The following is a 14,567-nucleotide window of genomic DNA, read 5'->3' as shown; positions in this document are numbered from 1 at the left end:
AGGGATGTTTTGGTCTAGTCGAGTTCGATTTCCTTAAAATTAAAATATGTTTAGTTTTGATTCGACAATATTTCTGAAGTAGAATCGAGTTGACAACATCGGACAAAATATAACCAAAATATGTTGTTTTGTTTCGGTAATTTTTTCAGGTTTCCTTTTAAATTTTGAGTAAGAAATATATAATTTTATTTCACAAAAATAAAATGGTATTATAAATACTTTGTATGAAAATATACCTTATATAACAATATCAAGTAAAAATCAGTACAGTAATTAATTTATAGGATAAATTTACATGTCATTAAAATCCTCTAAAAATGTTTGTTAATTACACATTGGCTAAAATTGCATGTCAGATCTGCGTAACGGTGAACGTCAGAAAATCCAGTTAACGTTAACGGAGTTTCAGCCCACCATCATCACCACCCACCCAATCTCTCTCTTATAACACATCGAAAAAGTAATTATCCGACATTGCAAAATTTTGATCACTCTCTCCTTGCGCATGGTGTAGGCGGAGGCTTGGAAATATTGTTTCGCACGAAGTTTTCTTCAATGGGAAGGGGTACGAGCAAGTGTAAGCGTTCGAGAGAGGCGGTAGTGGAAAAGACGGCGCCGCAGATTGACGCGAGGGTGACTCGGACTTCGACAGCTCAGCAGGCGGTGGACAAGAAGAGGAAGATTGGATTGGGAGAATCGGAGATGACCGCGTCCTTAGTGCGGCTCGAAAAGCGACTCTTGGCCGTGGTTCCAGCGGGGAATTCGGAGTTGTCGGTGAGTTCGGGAGATTCAACATGCGACAGCGGTGGTTCCGATCGTGTTTTGGCATCTTGTTGCTCAAGAAACGGATCGAGTCAGCTGGCCAAGGGGAGTACGGATTTCGTAGATCTGGAGGTAAATTTTGAATGAGTGGTTGAATTCTACGATCTCGTACTTATTAATTTCTCTGCAAGTTACGGACGGCGGAATTAATATCGTCTTAGAGCTTAACTGTTCTTCAAAATTTAATACACGAGGTTCCAATTTTTAACTCCTTTTTCCTATACGCACAGGAGAAGAATGAGGGATTTTTGGCTACATCAGTTGGCAAATTAGAGGAGAGGTAAATCGTATGATATTTGATTTGATTACATATTTAAATCTTCAAGTGAATCATTCCCTCTTTGATTTCTTCCACGTACAGTTCCACTCAGCAGTTTCTCTGACCTTCACTCACTTCCATGCGCAGAAGTGGGCGTACTGTTAGAATTTTTTTTCTTTTCCTTTCACGAGGAATAGTGGTTACGAGATGTCACATCTTTTTCAGGAGAGACACGACACCGTCTAGCCAGGTTCAAGCTGAGTTGGGCGAGCTGGAGTCTACTGCGATGCCACGCGAGCCCAATTTTTGCCGACGTTCCATATCAGCGGAGAAAATGCCGTCCGAGGTTGAACTCGAAGAATTCTTTTCTGCTGCTGAAACGAAAATCCATAAACAATTCATGGACAAGTAATCTCTCTCGCTCGCTCGCCTTCGCCTCGCGCGCCCCCACCGACCATCCATGGTAGCTAATGTATTCATTGAAATTTTCTATAATTTGTGAATGTAGGTACAACTTTGACATATTGAAGGACGAGCCATTAGAGGGACGCTACGAATGGGTTCGGATTCTAGTAAATCCTTGAAAATGGAGAAGAAATCGTGGTTTTCTTCAGTGAAATCGATCGGTTAAGGTAATCAAGATCAGTATGCATGGGTTCCTACTTCCACTAATTAAAGCTTAATCAAGAACTAAGGGTCCTACGATTTATTCTGTAGATTTAATTTGTGGCTAGTTCAATTATCTGGAATAAATGTACAGCTACCTAGCTAGCTTCTTCTTTATGTTATCATTTCTTCTGAGTTCTGTCATTAGTGTAACTGTAGAGATCAAGATACTAGATCCTCTTTCTCAAGTGATAAGGTAAATTATTTAGTCTCACGATTTGAAACTTCGTTGTGCGATGGATTGGAAATCTAATCCCTTATATTAACATTGAAAATAAAAGTTCATTCTTCTCTTATAACTTACTCGGTTTTCTTTCTTTATTGTTATTATTTTTTCTTGAACTTATAGTGTTTTCAAACAAGGATTGAACCAAGAACTTGGTAAAGGGAAACCAAGATTTTTACCACGAGAATCAAGTGATGTGGTGTGACAATATTTATTTAATATGTAAGTTAGGAGAAAATTAACGTATAATACAGAATAATTAATGTATATATTTTGAGGGATTGGCCATATGAGTCCGTCGGATCGCACATGATTATTCCTTGAGTATATAATTTTTTTTAGGCCTTGCACTTAATGTTTCCCTCATTCCATTTTCTGCTTGTTGCCAATAATTTACGGGTGATGAAAAAAGAGTTGAATATACGCAATGTGTAATAGTGTGAGCTTAGCAAGTTTAATTTGGAATATCAGAGTGAGAAGGGGAGGAATTAATGGTATGTGATGTTGGTATTTGGTATATTCGACCTTATCCACATGGTAGTGCTCCAAAACCATTGAAGAGTTCATACATATCAAATTTTAACACGTATAAACTCTTTATTGTATTTGTCAACTCCTCACACTACCCAGGTCGAACAAACCGGTACAAAGCTACAGAACAACAGTGTTTGCCGTGTAAGCTACGGACACGTGCTCCAGATCGGGAAAATTAAGCCGATATCACCCGCCCATGTGGCTGTGTTTTGTGTGTGTGTGTTTGTGGACCTAATCGGCCCAAGGGAAAATTAATTAAAACAGGTTTTTATTTTTTCGAAATAGAAATTAGAATTGATGGTTAGTGATTATTAATTCAATAAAAATATATTTTTTGGTAATTGATGATGATACGAAATGTCATGATTAAGGATTATTTTGGAAAAGCTAAAGATGAGATAAAATTATTCATCAAGGAAATTGTATTGAAACATATTTGACGAAAAAAAAAGAAGAAATTAAAGAAAGTAGAATGTGGATGCATATATGTACAAATGTTCGATTTATGATTTTATCCGTACATGTATGATGTATATGTGTGCTGCATGGCTTTCTTTTTCTCTTTTGATTTTACTCAAACTTAGCTTGGTAGCCTCCTTCCTTTTGCCTTTTTTGTTAAACCCCACATCGGTTCCTTACCAAGTACAAATGAGCCAGTGAAATCAATTATTACTCTTATTCTTTTCTTTTATATATGTAACACATATATATTGCATGAAAACATGCATGTGTAACAAGAAGTTTGGCACCACTGCCTACAAACCCCCTGCTGCCCATTTCCGTCTTAAGTTTGAATGTTCTAATTACATTTCATTCTTAGACCTTTTTTTTTTTTCTGTGTCTAACAATAAAATACGTTCCATCTATTTCTCTGGATGTTTTCATGAGTCAACGATTAATCCCTTATAAAATTCCAAAATTTACACTTCAAAAAACCATGGAATGGTAATAATACATGTGGCCTTGAATTAGGAAGAGATGTTGGTAAAAGAGGGGAAGAGAGAGAGAGATGTGATAGAGATAGTTCTTTTTTCACAAAGGAAATGGAACAAGAATAGGTGGGTATGGAGGGGTAGTGGTCCTTTGATTCCCTTAATGAAATTGGTGGGGTATAAGCATCATATAAATAGCTAGGTCGCCACCAATTTCATTTGGGTTTTTAACTTTGGGTGAGAATGAGATTAATTGTTTGATGTTTCTCCAAAGAAGATGAAAATGCAACTTTCAAGTATTAATTAGTAGCACAGCTTTTGGTTGTCTATGTTCCCACCGACAAACAGTATCAGTATCTACATAAGTTTAAAGGGTAAGGTTTAAAAAATAAAGGTTTTAGTAATCTTTTTTCATCAGATGTGAGTGAGTGAGTGGGTGGTTTCATTGGGATTTGCCAATGGGAAGGTATGTCTTGGTGTGAGTGATGTAATGATTAAGACAGAGAGGGATAAAAGGGTAAAAAGTAATTCTGAGTATCTTTTATTCAGGATGTAATTATCATGACAACTAATCATCCCATAATTTTATTAATTAATCCGATTTATTTATTATAAATGGGCTGAAAACACAGTATTATATGACTTTTCACGAAAACGAGTTGATCATATCTTGTTATGTGTTTTTAACACATTAGATAATCTAAATCTTAAACTTTTATTTGATGCTTTCTTTCTTTATTGGAATCTCTTCCAGTTGTGGAAAATAGCAGCTCCCTTTTCTCGTGTTAGAGCTGAGGCCAATAATGTAATGTTTATTCATATAAATAATAATGACATATTTGTAGTATATATGTTTCTCGATGATTTTTGGAATAGAGAACAGTACGAGTTGAGGTAAGGAAAATCTTTTTTCCGCAACACAAATTTGTCCGTATTCACGTGTTGTATGAAACGACAATCGTCCCCAAGATACAACAACTCTAATTCAGAAACTGCATCACTACAAGTTCCGGATGTCAGCGAACAAAGATATGCCGAAGTTTTCAAGTTTGGAAGAAAAGAATGCAACGAAAATGTGTGTAGGAGAAAAGAAGTTTGATGAATGCATGCAGAGGGACTATTTAAAGAGTGAGCTTCATAAGCCAAATTACATATCCAGAGGACACACTTTCTGCGATAAGTCATGGGATGCACCCTTCAAGGCAGAGGACGCACGGTTTTATGCAAAAGGACGCGGTGCAACGCCAAAGGACAATCACACGAGACGCACTGTTCGAACTGAAGCACCACACTGGTTAGGATCGAAATGTTTCGAAGAAAATATTATCCCACATAAACTTTATCCAAAAAGATTAATATGGTCAAGAAACCGGGCCGAGCCGGGCCGTACGCTCTCGCGTGTGTGTTTTTTCGAGATCCAGCCTGTCAGCGTCCTCTCCCTTTTCAAAAACTTCTGGTGCCTCTTGTAGCCCAATCCTATAGCTCAAAAATAGAGCTAATAAGAAAGTTTTTTTTGGCGCATTTTCCAATATGAGACAAGACTTTTAACACACTTCCCAATGTTCATTCACTCATACTTATCTAACAATATTAAAACATGTGAATTTGTAGATTACTCCAAATTATAATTCTTACCACAATACAAGTTTCTTAGATAACAATCAATCAACGCTACTAAATCCGGGTATTGCTTGCGTGTCAGCATACATTTGTGTCCGTAACCCAAACAAAACAAGAATTACATTTCTCCAACCACATATCTTCCTATACTTGAAATTTACCAAGAGCACCTGCTAAAAAATTTTATGCACACAAAACGAATTGAATAATTAGAGATTTAGAAATGATGACGAAAAACAAAAAGTCGGGACCCTACTAAATCTTCTGCTCCGCCTACACGATATCGATGGAAGCAATTGATCTGGTAGATCACATGGATCTGTTGGAGCTTTCCTTTGCTGCAGCAGAAGACCATCTGTCAGATCCATCCTTTGAACCAGAATAGCCCACGGCCTTTGAGTCACCACCTTCTTTTGCTAACGCATAAGCAACTAGTGCCTTCACAACCTGCCGGAATCTCCTTCTGTAAGTTGGTAGCTTCGCTGAACTTCTGATAATCCCCAACATTCTGCCAATAAACGTCGTTTAAGATTTTATTTGCAACTGTGGGGGAGACAGAGATAAAGTCTGATAAACTAGTTTTTTACCTACGGATGCAGAATTTATGATTTTATGGATTTCGGATGCAGAATTTATGATTTTAAAATAATTATATGGATTTCGGATGCAGAATTTATGATTTTAAAATAATTATACATCATACTTTTAGGTCACCTGCGAAGGAAAGTTCGGATAAAATTACATTAGTATTGATACCACACGTGAATACTACTCGCATGTAACGAGCAGCTCCCTTTGACGTGTGACTAGAGCCCTTACACTTACACCGAACAGGCTCTTATAATTTAGGATTCTGACACAAAACATTAATTAAGATTCAGTCAATCACTATGATTCTTTTACGTTGTTTATATTTATATATTTATCCATCTATTTCCTAGAACGGCAAGGAGCCCTGAAAATTTTCAATTGGAAAATGATTAATTATCATCTGCTCGATTTTGAACTCCTATTTATGCATTATAACAAGAATCGTAGCCCATTTCGATCCTATCATTTTCAGTCATCTGATGGTCATTCTTGATGAATATCATTCGAGATCATATATGGATAGATGAATGCCTGTGAAATGAAGGAAGCAAAATAATGCATATTATTTCCTAAAAACTTAATGAAGTACGATAAGTATAATGGAAGTAGACCGTTTTACCTATAGCTACTGTATTTAACATTTTTTAAGAAAAAAAACTATTTTCTTCTGGGATTTACGCATCCTTGGGCGACATCGTACTGTTCATTGTTCAAGATCTCGCATCCCTGCTACTTATTTCAGTTGTTCTGTTGCAATTTACCTTTATACTTTTTATGTATCTTGTATCAAACGCAGCTGGAAATCCATTGTGAAAGATATCATATCCTCATGTGTGGTATACCAAAGTTGCCCGATCACGGATTACATGCTATCTTCATCAGAACTTCTATCGTACCTCCGCGTGTTGTATCTGTTAAGGACTGGCATTGGTGCAGTTACGGGTATTCTGAATGATTTACCTGCGCCCATTGTAGTTCTATCCTGCATTCTGCCTACATCTTTGCATACATTGTCTAATATGGAGAGAAAATCTCGTACGATCAGGAAAATCCTTAGTGGATGAGCCTCCTCTTTTGCAGCATCTCCATGGAAATACTCGGTTACCTCAGTCACGAGGGACAGGGCTTTTCTTTCTACAGACTTAACCCGATAAATTTCCTCGGTAGCTTCATCAAGAAACTCTTTCATCGAATCATAGAATTTACCTTGCATGCTCTGTTTCTCGTATTGAAGAACCAATCTGATCTTCTCAAGTCCCGTTTCCAGTTTGGAGACGTAGCTGCTCAATACATCCGAGTCCATTCCTGCTGCCTTTTTAACATTTCTAAGTTCTTTACTTAACCCAGATACGATCTGCAATCCCTTTTTCTTGAACTCTTCTTCTCGAAATGGGGTTTTGATTGGCAGATTTTCACTGGTGGGGTCGGAAACTGCTCCTTCGGACCTGACTATCTCTTGGACGACAAAGTGAAGTAAGGTTGTTTTTCCATCCGTTCCCTTTATGTCCACTAATTTTAATAGAGTGTCCAGTTTAAAAGCCTGAGCATCACCACGATTAGTGCCATCGTTCAAACGGTTTCCTGTCTTTAAAACAGCTTCAAGCAGCTTAAGAAATAGGCGGCTCTTCTTCAATTCCTCACTCGCCTCCTGCATTGTGCAATGATCCACTCGTGAGAAGACTCACGGACCTTAAACAATGAGATTTTCAGTTATACTAGAATGGAAACGTATAAAGAAACGGTCACTGTTTAACCGGACAATCTCTCAAGAGTTCAAATTTTTGGACATATATTCCCTAGTTCCAGACTTCTAGATGTAGGAATGAACTCAAACATAACTTCTATTGTTGAATTCTCTTCCGTGAGATCGAAATTTGGGATCTATGGTTTCAACATTCAGTACGGACAAAAACTGTAAATCATAAAACATCATCATAGAATTAGCCAAGTTCAATCCAATAATTGGCTGTACCTCTAGAGTTTGAAAAGATTTTCGCAAGTAATTCACTTCTGCATCAAAGTTTGCTCTATATAGCATGGCTTCTACTCTTTTAAAGGCAAATGGGATAGCGAGTATTGACTTGAGGAATCTCTCTGCGGATCCCAACTTACAGCCTTCATCATTGTAGTTTTTAAGTTTTATTTCTTCCTCTTTGGTTGGCGCCATCTTCACTAATGTCTCCAAAAGCTCTGGACCCAATCCCTCTGGATTTCCTGCAGCATCAAGGCAAATCTTTGAATAAATTAATAACAAAAAATTCGGAGAGATAACCAATTATAGAAATCTCAAATAAAATTCAAACCCCTGTTTAGGCATTAAAAGAAACAAAGTATTGTAGGCTAGGATTCGTCATAATAACTAAGCATCATGCCAGTTTTCCAAAATCATAATGGCATGGTATATTCGCTTTAGAATTGCTTGATTCCGAACTAAACGTAAATCCCGCCCTTTTTCGCCTCCTTTCTTAAGTCTTGGTCCTCTGATTGCAGTATTGCAATACGTTAACACAAAATTCAAATGTTTTCGTAAGCATCTGTTGGAATAAAGTTTTTTCTTCCGCTGGAAAATTTACTGGTAAGTGTAATTTTTTTCTCATATGAAAATTCACAAGTTCAAACTTGAGATTACAAGCTTGCTCAGCATTAGTTAGTACAAAAAAGAATAGACGATTTAACATTAATGCCTACTTGGTTTTAGGTAGCCGTTTCTTTCATGTCATCTTTTCATTTTCCGATAAAAGAGTCGATTATTATCTTCCGAGTGACAATAATAGCCACTTTTCTTTTTAAATCAATAACAAAACCTCATTGTCTGCTAATATTTTTGGTACAGCTGATTTTTATTCACTTATGCATAAAGTCAACGATACATACCATCTAAAAGTGCTTCACAAACTTCTTCTCTTGTCACGTTCAACGCTCGCAATAAAATGGCTATGTTTTGGGATTTCTTTGGATCCAGCACTCTGTTCTCCTGATCAAAAGAAGGGATCACCAACTTCCTTCCCTCTTTAGGAACCGAATTAAATCCGAAAAGAGATTCCATTGCGTCCTCATTCAACCTTGAGGAAAAATATCATATCAACAGATGTTATAAATATCACAATTATTTCCATGTAAGTATTGTATATTTCACTTACTGGAATGAACTAAACTTTAAATGGTCCCAAACCGTGTCCCTGTCCGAAGTGGCTCGCACTTTGTCCCAATGCAAAGGTTTCAACTTGGGCTTCGACCCATCTTTGTAATCAGCACCATGTATCTCTGATGAACTGGAACCTTTACTCTCTTCTTCAACGGAGGTTAATTTCTCAATCCTTGGGGATGCTTTCGGACTTGGAGTCTTTAACTGTAGCCTTGTTACCAGTTTGGAGACTTGTGAAGGCACATTTTTTTCCATGGGTCCGAATTTTCTTGATGCCGGCAAAGGCGGTGGAGGTGGAGGCGGCGGGGGAGGAATTGATATTTTCGATGTTTGTTGCTCATAATTGCTTATTGATTGAAGCCGTGCCATATCCGGTGGTGGAGGTGGTGCCGAGAATCTAGCTGCTGCCCTTTTAGAAGTAAATGACAGTGTTTTACTTGGCTGCGATGGCCCCAAGGAAGAAGTTTCAGATGGTAGAAAAGATTGCTTTATTGATTGTATCATCACGGGCTTTGTGTCTGGGGATGATTCTGATAAACGAGATTTCGGTGATGTTCTCTTGGAATGAGGGACCGAAGTATTAGCAATACGAGTTTCTGGTCTAGTCTGGTTTAGTTGGCCCATATTGTTACACCGGTTGCTGTGGCGCCCACCCGGAGACTCGTTGCTCATAGATGATCCTTGTGGAGTGTAAAAATTGGTGTCATTACTCTCGTCATCTGATGAAGACATCGGTGGAGGTGAATTTATACTCGGCGGCTGCGGTGGCTTGGTTAAAGGTGGCAGAGGCTGAAGTTCGGGACTAGGCCGGTACCGTTCCGATCTTTTTCCGGGCTTCAACTTTTGATATGGTGAGCCATTTGCATCATGCTTAGCGGTCTCATTTACCAAACTTCTTGCAGATGGCTCCACCGTCCCAATGTAGAGGAAAGTAGATGGTGGCATTCTTGATTCTTCATTGGTGAATCTTGAATTCCCACCAACAAGCTTCCGGGACTCATCAGTCTGATTCGACCGCTGCTTGAATAAATAGAAGGCAAGCGCAGATACCATTACCAGAGTTAGAATTCCTGATGAAACTGCTATTCCAATTTTCTTGGCGGAATTGGTTGGCTTCGTGGCAACTGGATTAGACTCAACGGCCGGCGTGTTGGCTGAAGTTGATGGTGAATTCTGGCCGGCTCCATAGCCCTGATCCACCGTTGGACCAGTTGGGAGTTCGTGGAAGAATGGCTGGTCTTGGTCTGGTGAAACCTGGCTTGTCGGTAGCGGTGGCGGGGAGGGCGGCGGCGGCGGCGGAGGAGTTTCTGAGTTGGATGGAAGCATTGGTTGGTGCAGAATTCTCCTGGTTTTCTCTTCATTAACAAAATTTTGAATCTTGGGTTCTGCCCCTATAATCAACTGGAGCATTAAAGAGACGACCAATGATAAAATCAAGAAATCGCACAGATAATCGGCTCTCATGGTGCTTTTTTCTCGACAAGCTCATTTATGTTTCTTTGTTTCCCCTTGTTCATGCCTCGTTCTAAATTCTCAGTTTTCGCCAAAATTTAGAGATAAAAAGACTGAAAGAGGGGATGAGTTTGTAAAGGAGAAGTTTCTCAGAGCTGCAAGATCTTGACGCTCTCTCGCTCTCTCTCTCACAGCGGGGGCGATCACTTGGGAATAGCTACGCTTTTCCACCTCCTGTATTGAGGTATCTTTTTACATTATTATAGTACATAAACTTGAGTTTTACACCTGGGAAGTAATTATTATTATTATTTTCATATATTGCAAAGTACTTTTTTTTAATAAAGTGTAAAACTGAATATTTTAGCTATATATCAAAAATTATAGATATAATTTTGAAATTCCAAACCATACAACAACCCGACTAAACCATTTGGAATCATTGGATGATTATTATTATCAACGATATATAATAACTGAACCAACTTAAAAACCACAAGAATTAACAATTCAATCCATGCTACACGTGATATGATTTTGTGGTAACATCAATTCATATTCATATACCTTACGATATTCAATATATCGGGTTTTTTTTTCTTATAAACTAATCTGACTAATGTCCACAACATGCAAATAGCTGTGAACCTAATGAACTATGATGACCACCAAGTGCTCCCACCTTCGTCAACTTTTTTTGTCTTGGACCTTACATATATAACAAATTAAAATACCCAAATTTCCATTTCCGTTTTACAAGATGCATTTTAATGTATACCTCGTGTGACATTGGAACATGAAAATTATTTGAGTATGGCATCATTCTATCCATAAAGTCAGATGGAATCAATCCCATCCAATCCGCGATACACATTAGTTCTCAATACAAGCACATGTCCAGAGCATATTGCTTTTTAGGCTTTCTCTTTAATTCTTTTTTTATTTCTTTTTCTCTTTTGCTTCCTATCACAAAAGGGACAGCACCATCCATCACTCCATTTCATTATTCCATGTACAAATTATTTACGTCAAGTTTTGATAGTATGCATGCCAAGGGTTTCAAAATCACTCAAACTACGTATTAAATTAGCCAACTTTTTAGAATTCTACTACTTTAGCTCAAATGACACCATAGATGTCACTCGTTAACATCGGCCAAGGTTCTTTCCACCCTTGAAAAATATCTGATTTTCCTCCTTGAAAAACTCAAGTTTACCACTATCCAAAAACAAATAAGTGGATGAAAACAAATTCTTGACTTTTCTAGCCACGTGGAAACTTGTTAAAATAAATTTATTATTGGTAAAATGCAATGTCATTATCTTCTTCTAATCGTTAATTTAGGTCTCGTTATCTATAGATACAAACGATACATATGATATAATTAGATCCATTACTACAACAATAAGTAATAGAACATCATAATCCGTTTATTGCTTACACAAAAAGGGAATGTTTGATTAATTTATGACAAAATCATTGAACACAATAATAATATATATTTATGCATTTGTTTCAGTTGTTTGGTTAGACAAATATCCTCCCATTTCATCTTATCGAAAAATATATAATTTTTTTAAAAAAAATATTGGGTGGTGGAATGAAAATACTGATCAATTTTAATTTCGTTTCACCGTAATTGAATTTATAGATCCAGACTCTCAATTATCAAGTTAATTTTCCCAGTCAAAGAAGAATTATTGTAAATTTTGTCGGATTATTGTCGCCACGTTATTGATAGTTATTGATATTTTCTGGAAGAGTAGTCGGCACTCATTCGCTCCTGAAACAAACAAATAAATAAAAAAATGCAAATATGTTACAAATTTTTTGATTAAATTTTTATTTATTCATAGCGTGGAAAATAAGACAAAAAAAATACTTGCACGGGTTAATTCAAATTTTTGTACATTCCAATTTTATTTAAGAAAAATTCCATTGTAAATTTCGCACGTTAGGCATCTTGACCTTTGCTTCCATATGACAGATTCGGGCAATTGTACTCGAAAAACTTGTGTGATACGATACGGCATGTGATAAATAAATTAATTAACAGTTAAAAGATGAACAAAAATAAAGAATTTTTTATTGTTATTATAATTACTTTACAACTAATGAGACGTAAAATGTAAGAATTGCAAAAGGAGTTTTACTTTAGGACATTAGCCCAACGGTTTATAATTATCCTTATATGTTGTGTCCACAAAAAATCATGAACTCTCTTCGTAAAAATAAATGTAGATTTTAGATGCATTCTTAAGACAACAGATTGATTATATATGCTACATGTTTTAGTGCAACATATTTAATTGATAATCATCCTTATTTCGAGATAATATAATTACTGTAAATATTTATTCTATTTTATTAAAGTTGAGAACATGATAGTAATTACTTAAGAAGGACAACGACTTTTTCTTCCAACTTTACCTTTATATGATACTAATATTACACTTTTGTTTTTGTTTTTTTTTTAAAAGTTCAACACACACATTTATTTTTATTTTTTTTATTTCAACAATTCAAATTTCAATTTAGTCCTTCCATAATTTGTCGAATTTCACTTTAGTCTATTGATAATGATAAAAAATACTGTATACACATTGCGCGTGCAGAGTAAATAATACAAATTATGGCTGCCACTATTAAGGAAACCATGAGGTTTGACTAGGATTTTTTTTTTTTTGAATAATTGAATAAATTTATTATAAATGGATCTTGAACTCAAAATTTTGGTATCAGATAGGATCAGGCAAAAGGACCCTAATAATATTGATCTGGTTGGGTTGGCTAGATGTTTAGGCCCATATTAATGAATTAGGCCTAGCCCATATTAAACAGCAACAGGATCGTTTCATCATCGAAATCTTTTACAAATTTTTATTTTAATATTGTATAATAAGTCAGTTGATGCCACGTACTCTATAATATATTGCCATGAAATTTTGGAACATCGTACTTTGTAATGAATTGTGCAGCGAATATTTAATGTAAGGCAAAAACTTGTGTGAGACGGTTTCACGGGTCGTATTTGTGAGACGGATCTCTTATTTGGGTCATCCATTAAAAAGTATTACTTTTTATGCTAAGGGGCGTTTGGTTGATGGGATAAGGTGGGTTTATTTTTTTTAACCCATCTTATCCCTCGTTTGGTACGCGTGATTATTTAACCAAGTCAATCCCTCCTATGAATGATTAAGTTATATTAGGGAGGTTAAAATAATACCTCCTCACTCCCTAGGATTATTTATCCCACTCTTAATCCATCCTATTTTTCCAATTTTACCCTTTTCCTAAATTCAAACTCACCACCACTTCCTTCCACCGACAACCCCCACCGCCGGCCGCCGACCACCGCCGATCGCCGATCGCCGCCGCCGCTTCCGGCTGACCCCCGCCAGCCGCCGACCGCCGCCGAGGTCTCCGGCCGCCGAAGTGGAAGAATTAAAAAAAAGAAAGGACAATTTTGTCATTTCATCAAAAAATTCAAAATTATCCTACACTTAAAAATCTTACCAAACATACTACCATATATTACATATCTACGACAATAATTTTCTTTATCATTTACATATTAATCATTAGTTTATTTTATCCTACAACCAAATGCAGCCTAAGAGTATTACTTTTTATTGTGAATATGGGTAGGGTTAACCCGTCTCACAGATTAAGATCCGTGAGACGGTTTCACATGAGACCTACTATTAATGTAATTAGTGTATAACAAAGAATCTACAGTACGTGTTTTTGTTCTCTTATCGCCATTCTATAAACTAAGGTTTCGAAACTTTATCCTAAATATTATTTATTTGAATAAATAATAAGTTTACGATAAAAAGCAGAATTATTATGATTAGTGTTTGTTAATGCATGTGACTAAAATTATTAGCGCTTGAGATTAGGCTTTACAACACAATCTATCATCATTAGTGACACTCCCCTCAACCATTAAATATTAGGATTATGTCTTTTAATCTAATAATTAATTGATAGCTGATATTATTATTATTATTATTATCGTAGCTACGTATTCAAGAATTTTAATAAGTTGAGTGATTAGTATGTACTTCTTTTCACGTTAAAAAAAAAAAACATTCGGCGAATAATCGTAATTATTTGGTGTCGATGGCTGATTTTAGTAACTTTTGCTAGACGTGTCAGCGCGTGTGTCATATAATAAATTATTAAAATTTGCTGATTTGTAACAAAATCTTTGGCAAGATTGTGATGCAAATTTATGTCTTGTGACGAGTCTATAGATTAAAATTTTTTTTTTAAACAAAACATTTTTATGGGGAAATCCTGCGTAGATCTCCTGGC

General features: G+C 36.4%; 2 protein-coding genes across 2 annotated transcripts; one reads left to right on the top strand and one right to left on the bottom strand.

Annotated features, from left to right (window-relative positions):
- Nucleotides 1-416: 416 nt before the first annotated feature.
- On the top strand, nucleotides 417-2,046 carry LOC140962677 (cyclin-dependent kinase inhibitor 6-like). Its single transcript, XM_073421627.1, has 4 exons — nucleotides 417-894; nucleotides 1,053-1,102; nucleotides 1,307-1,489; nucleotides 1,590-2,046. The coding sequence occupies exons 1-4, from the start codon at nucleotides 556-558 to the stop codon at nucleotides 1,663-1,665; spliced, it is 648 nt and encodes a 215-aa protein (XP_073277728.1). The 5' UTR covers nucleotides 417-555; the 3' UTR covers nucleotides 1,666-2,046.
- A 4,148-nt stretch (nucleotides 2,047-6,194) lies between these two features.
- LOC140962676 (formin-like protein 6) lies at nucleotides 6,195-10,540 on the bottom strand. The gene is made up of 4 exons (XM_073421626.1): nucleotides 8,791-10,540; nucleotides 8,525-8,712; nucleotides 7,623-7,864; nucleotides 6,195-7,298 (listed from the first exon to the last, which is right to left on the bottom strand). The coding sequence occupies exons 1-4, from the start codon at nucleotides 10,257-10,259 to the stop codon at nucleotides 6,513-6,515; spliced, it is 2,685 nt and encodes an 894-aa protein (XP_073277727.1). The 5' UTR covers nucleotides 10,260-10,540; the 3' UTR covers nucleotides 6,195-6,512.
- Nucleotides 10,541-14,567: the final 4,027 nt, after the last annotated feature.

This window comes from Primulina huaijiensis, chromosome 17 (genome assembly GCF_012295235.1).
Source record: "Primulina huaijiensis isolate GDHJ02 chromosome 17, ASM1229523v2, whole genome shotgun sequence".
NCBI lineage: Eukaryota > Viridiplantae > Streptophyta > Magnoliopsida > Lamiales > Gesneriaceae > Primulina > Primulina huaijiensis.
This window is presented reverse-complemented; position numbering and strand designations above follow the sequence as displayed.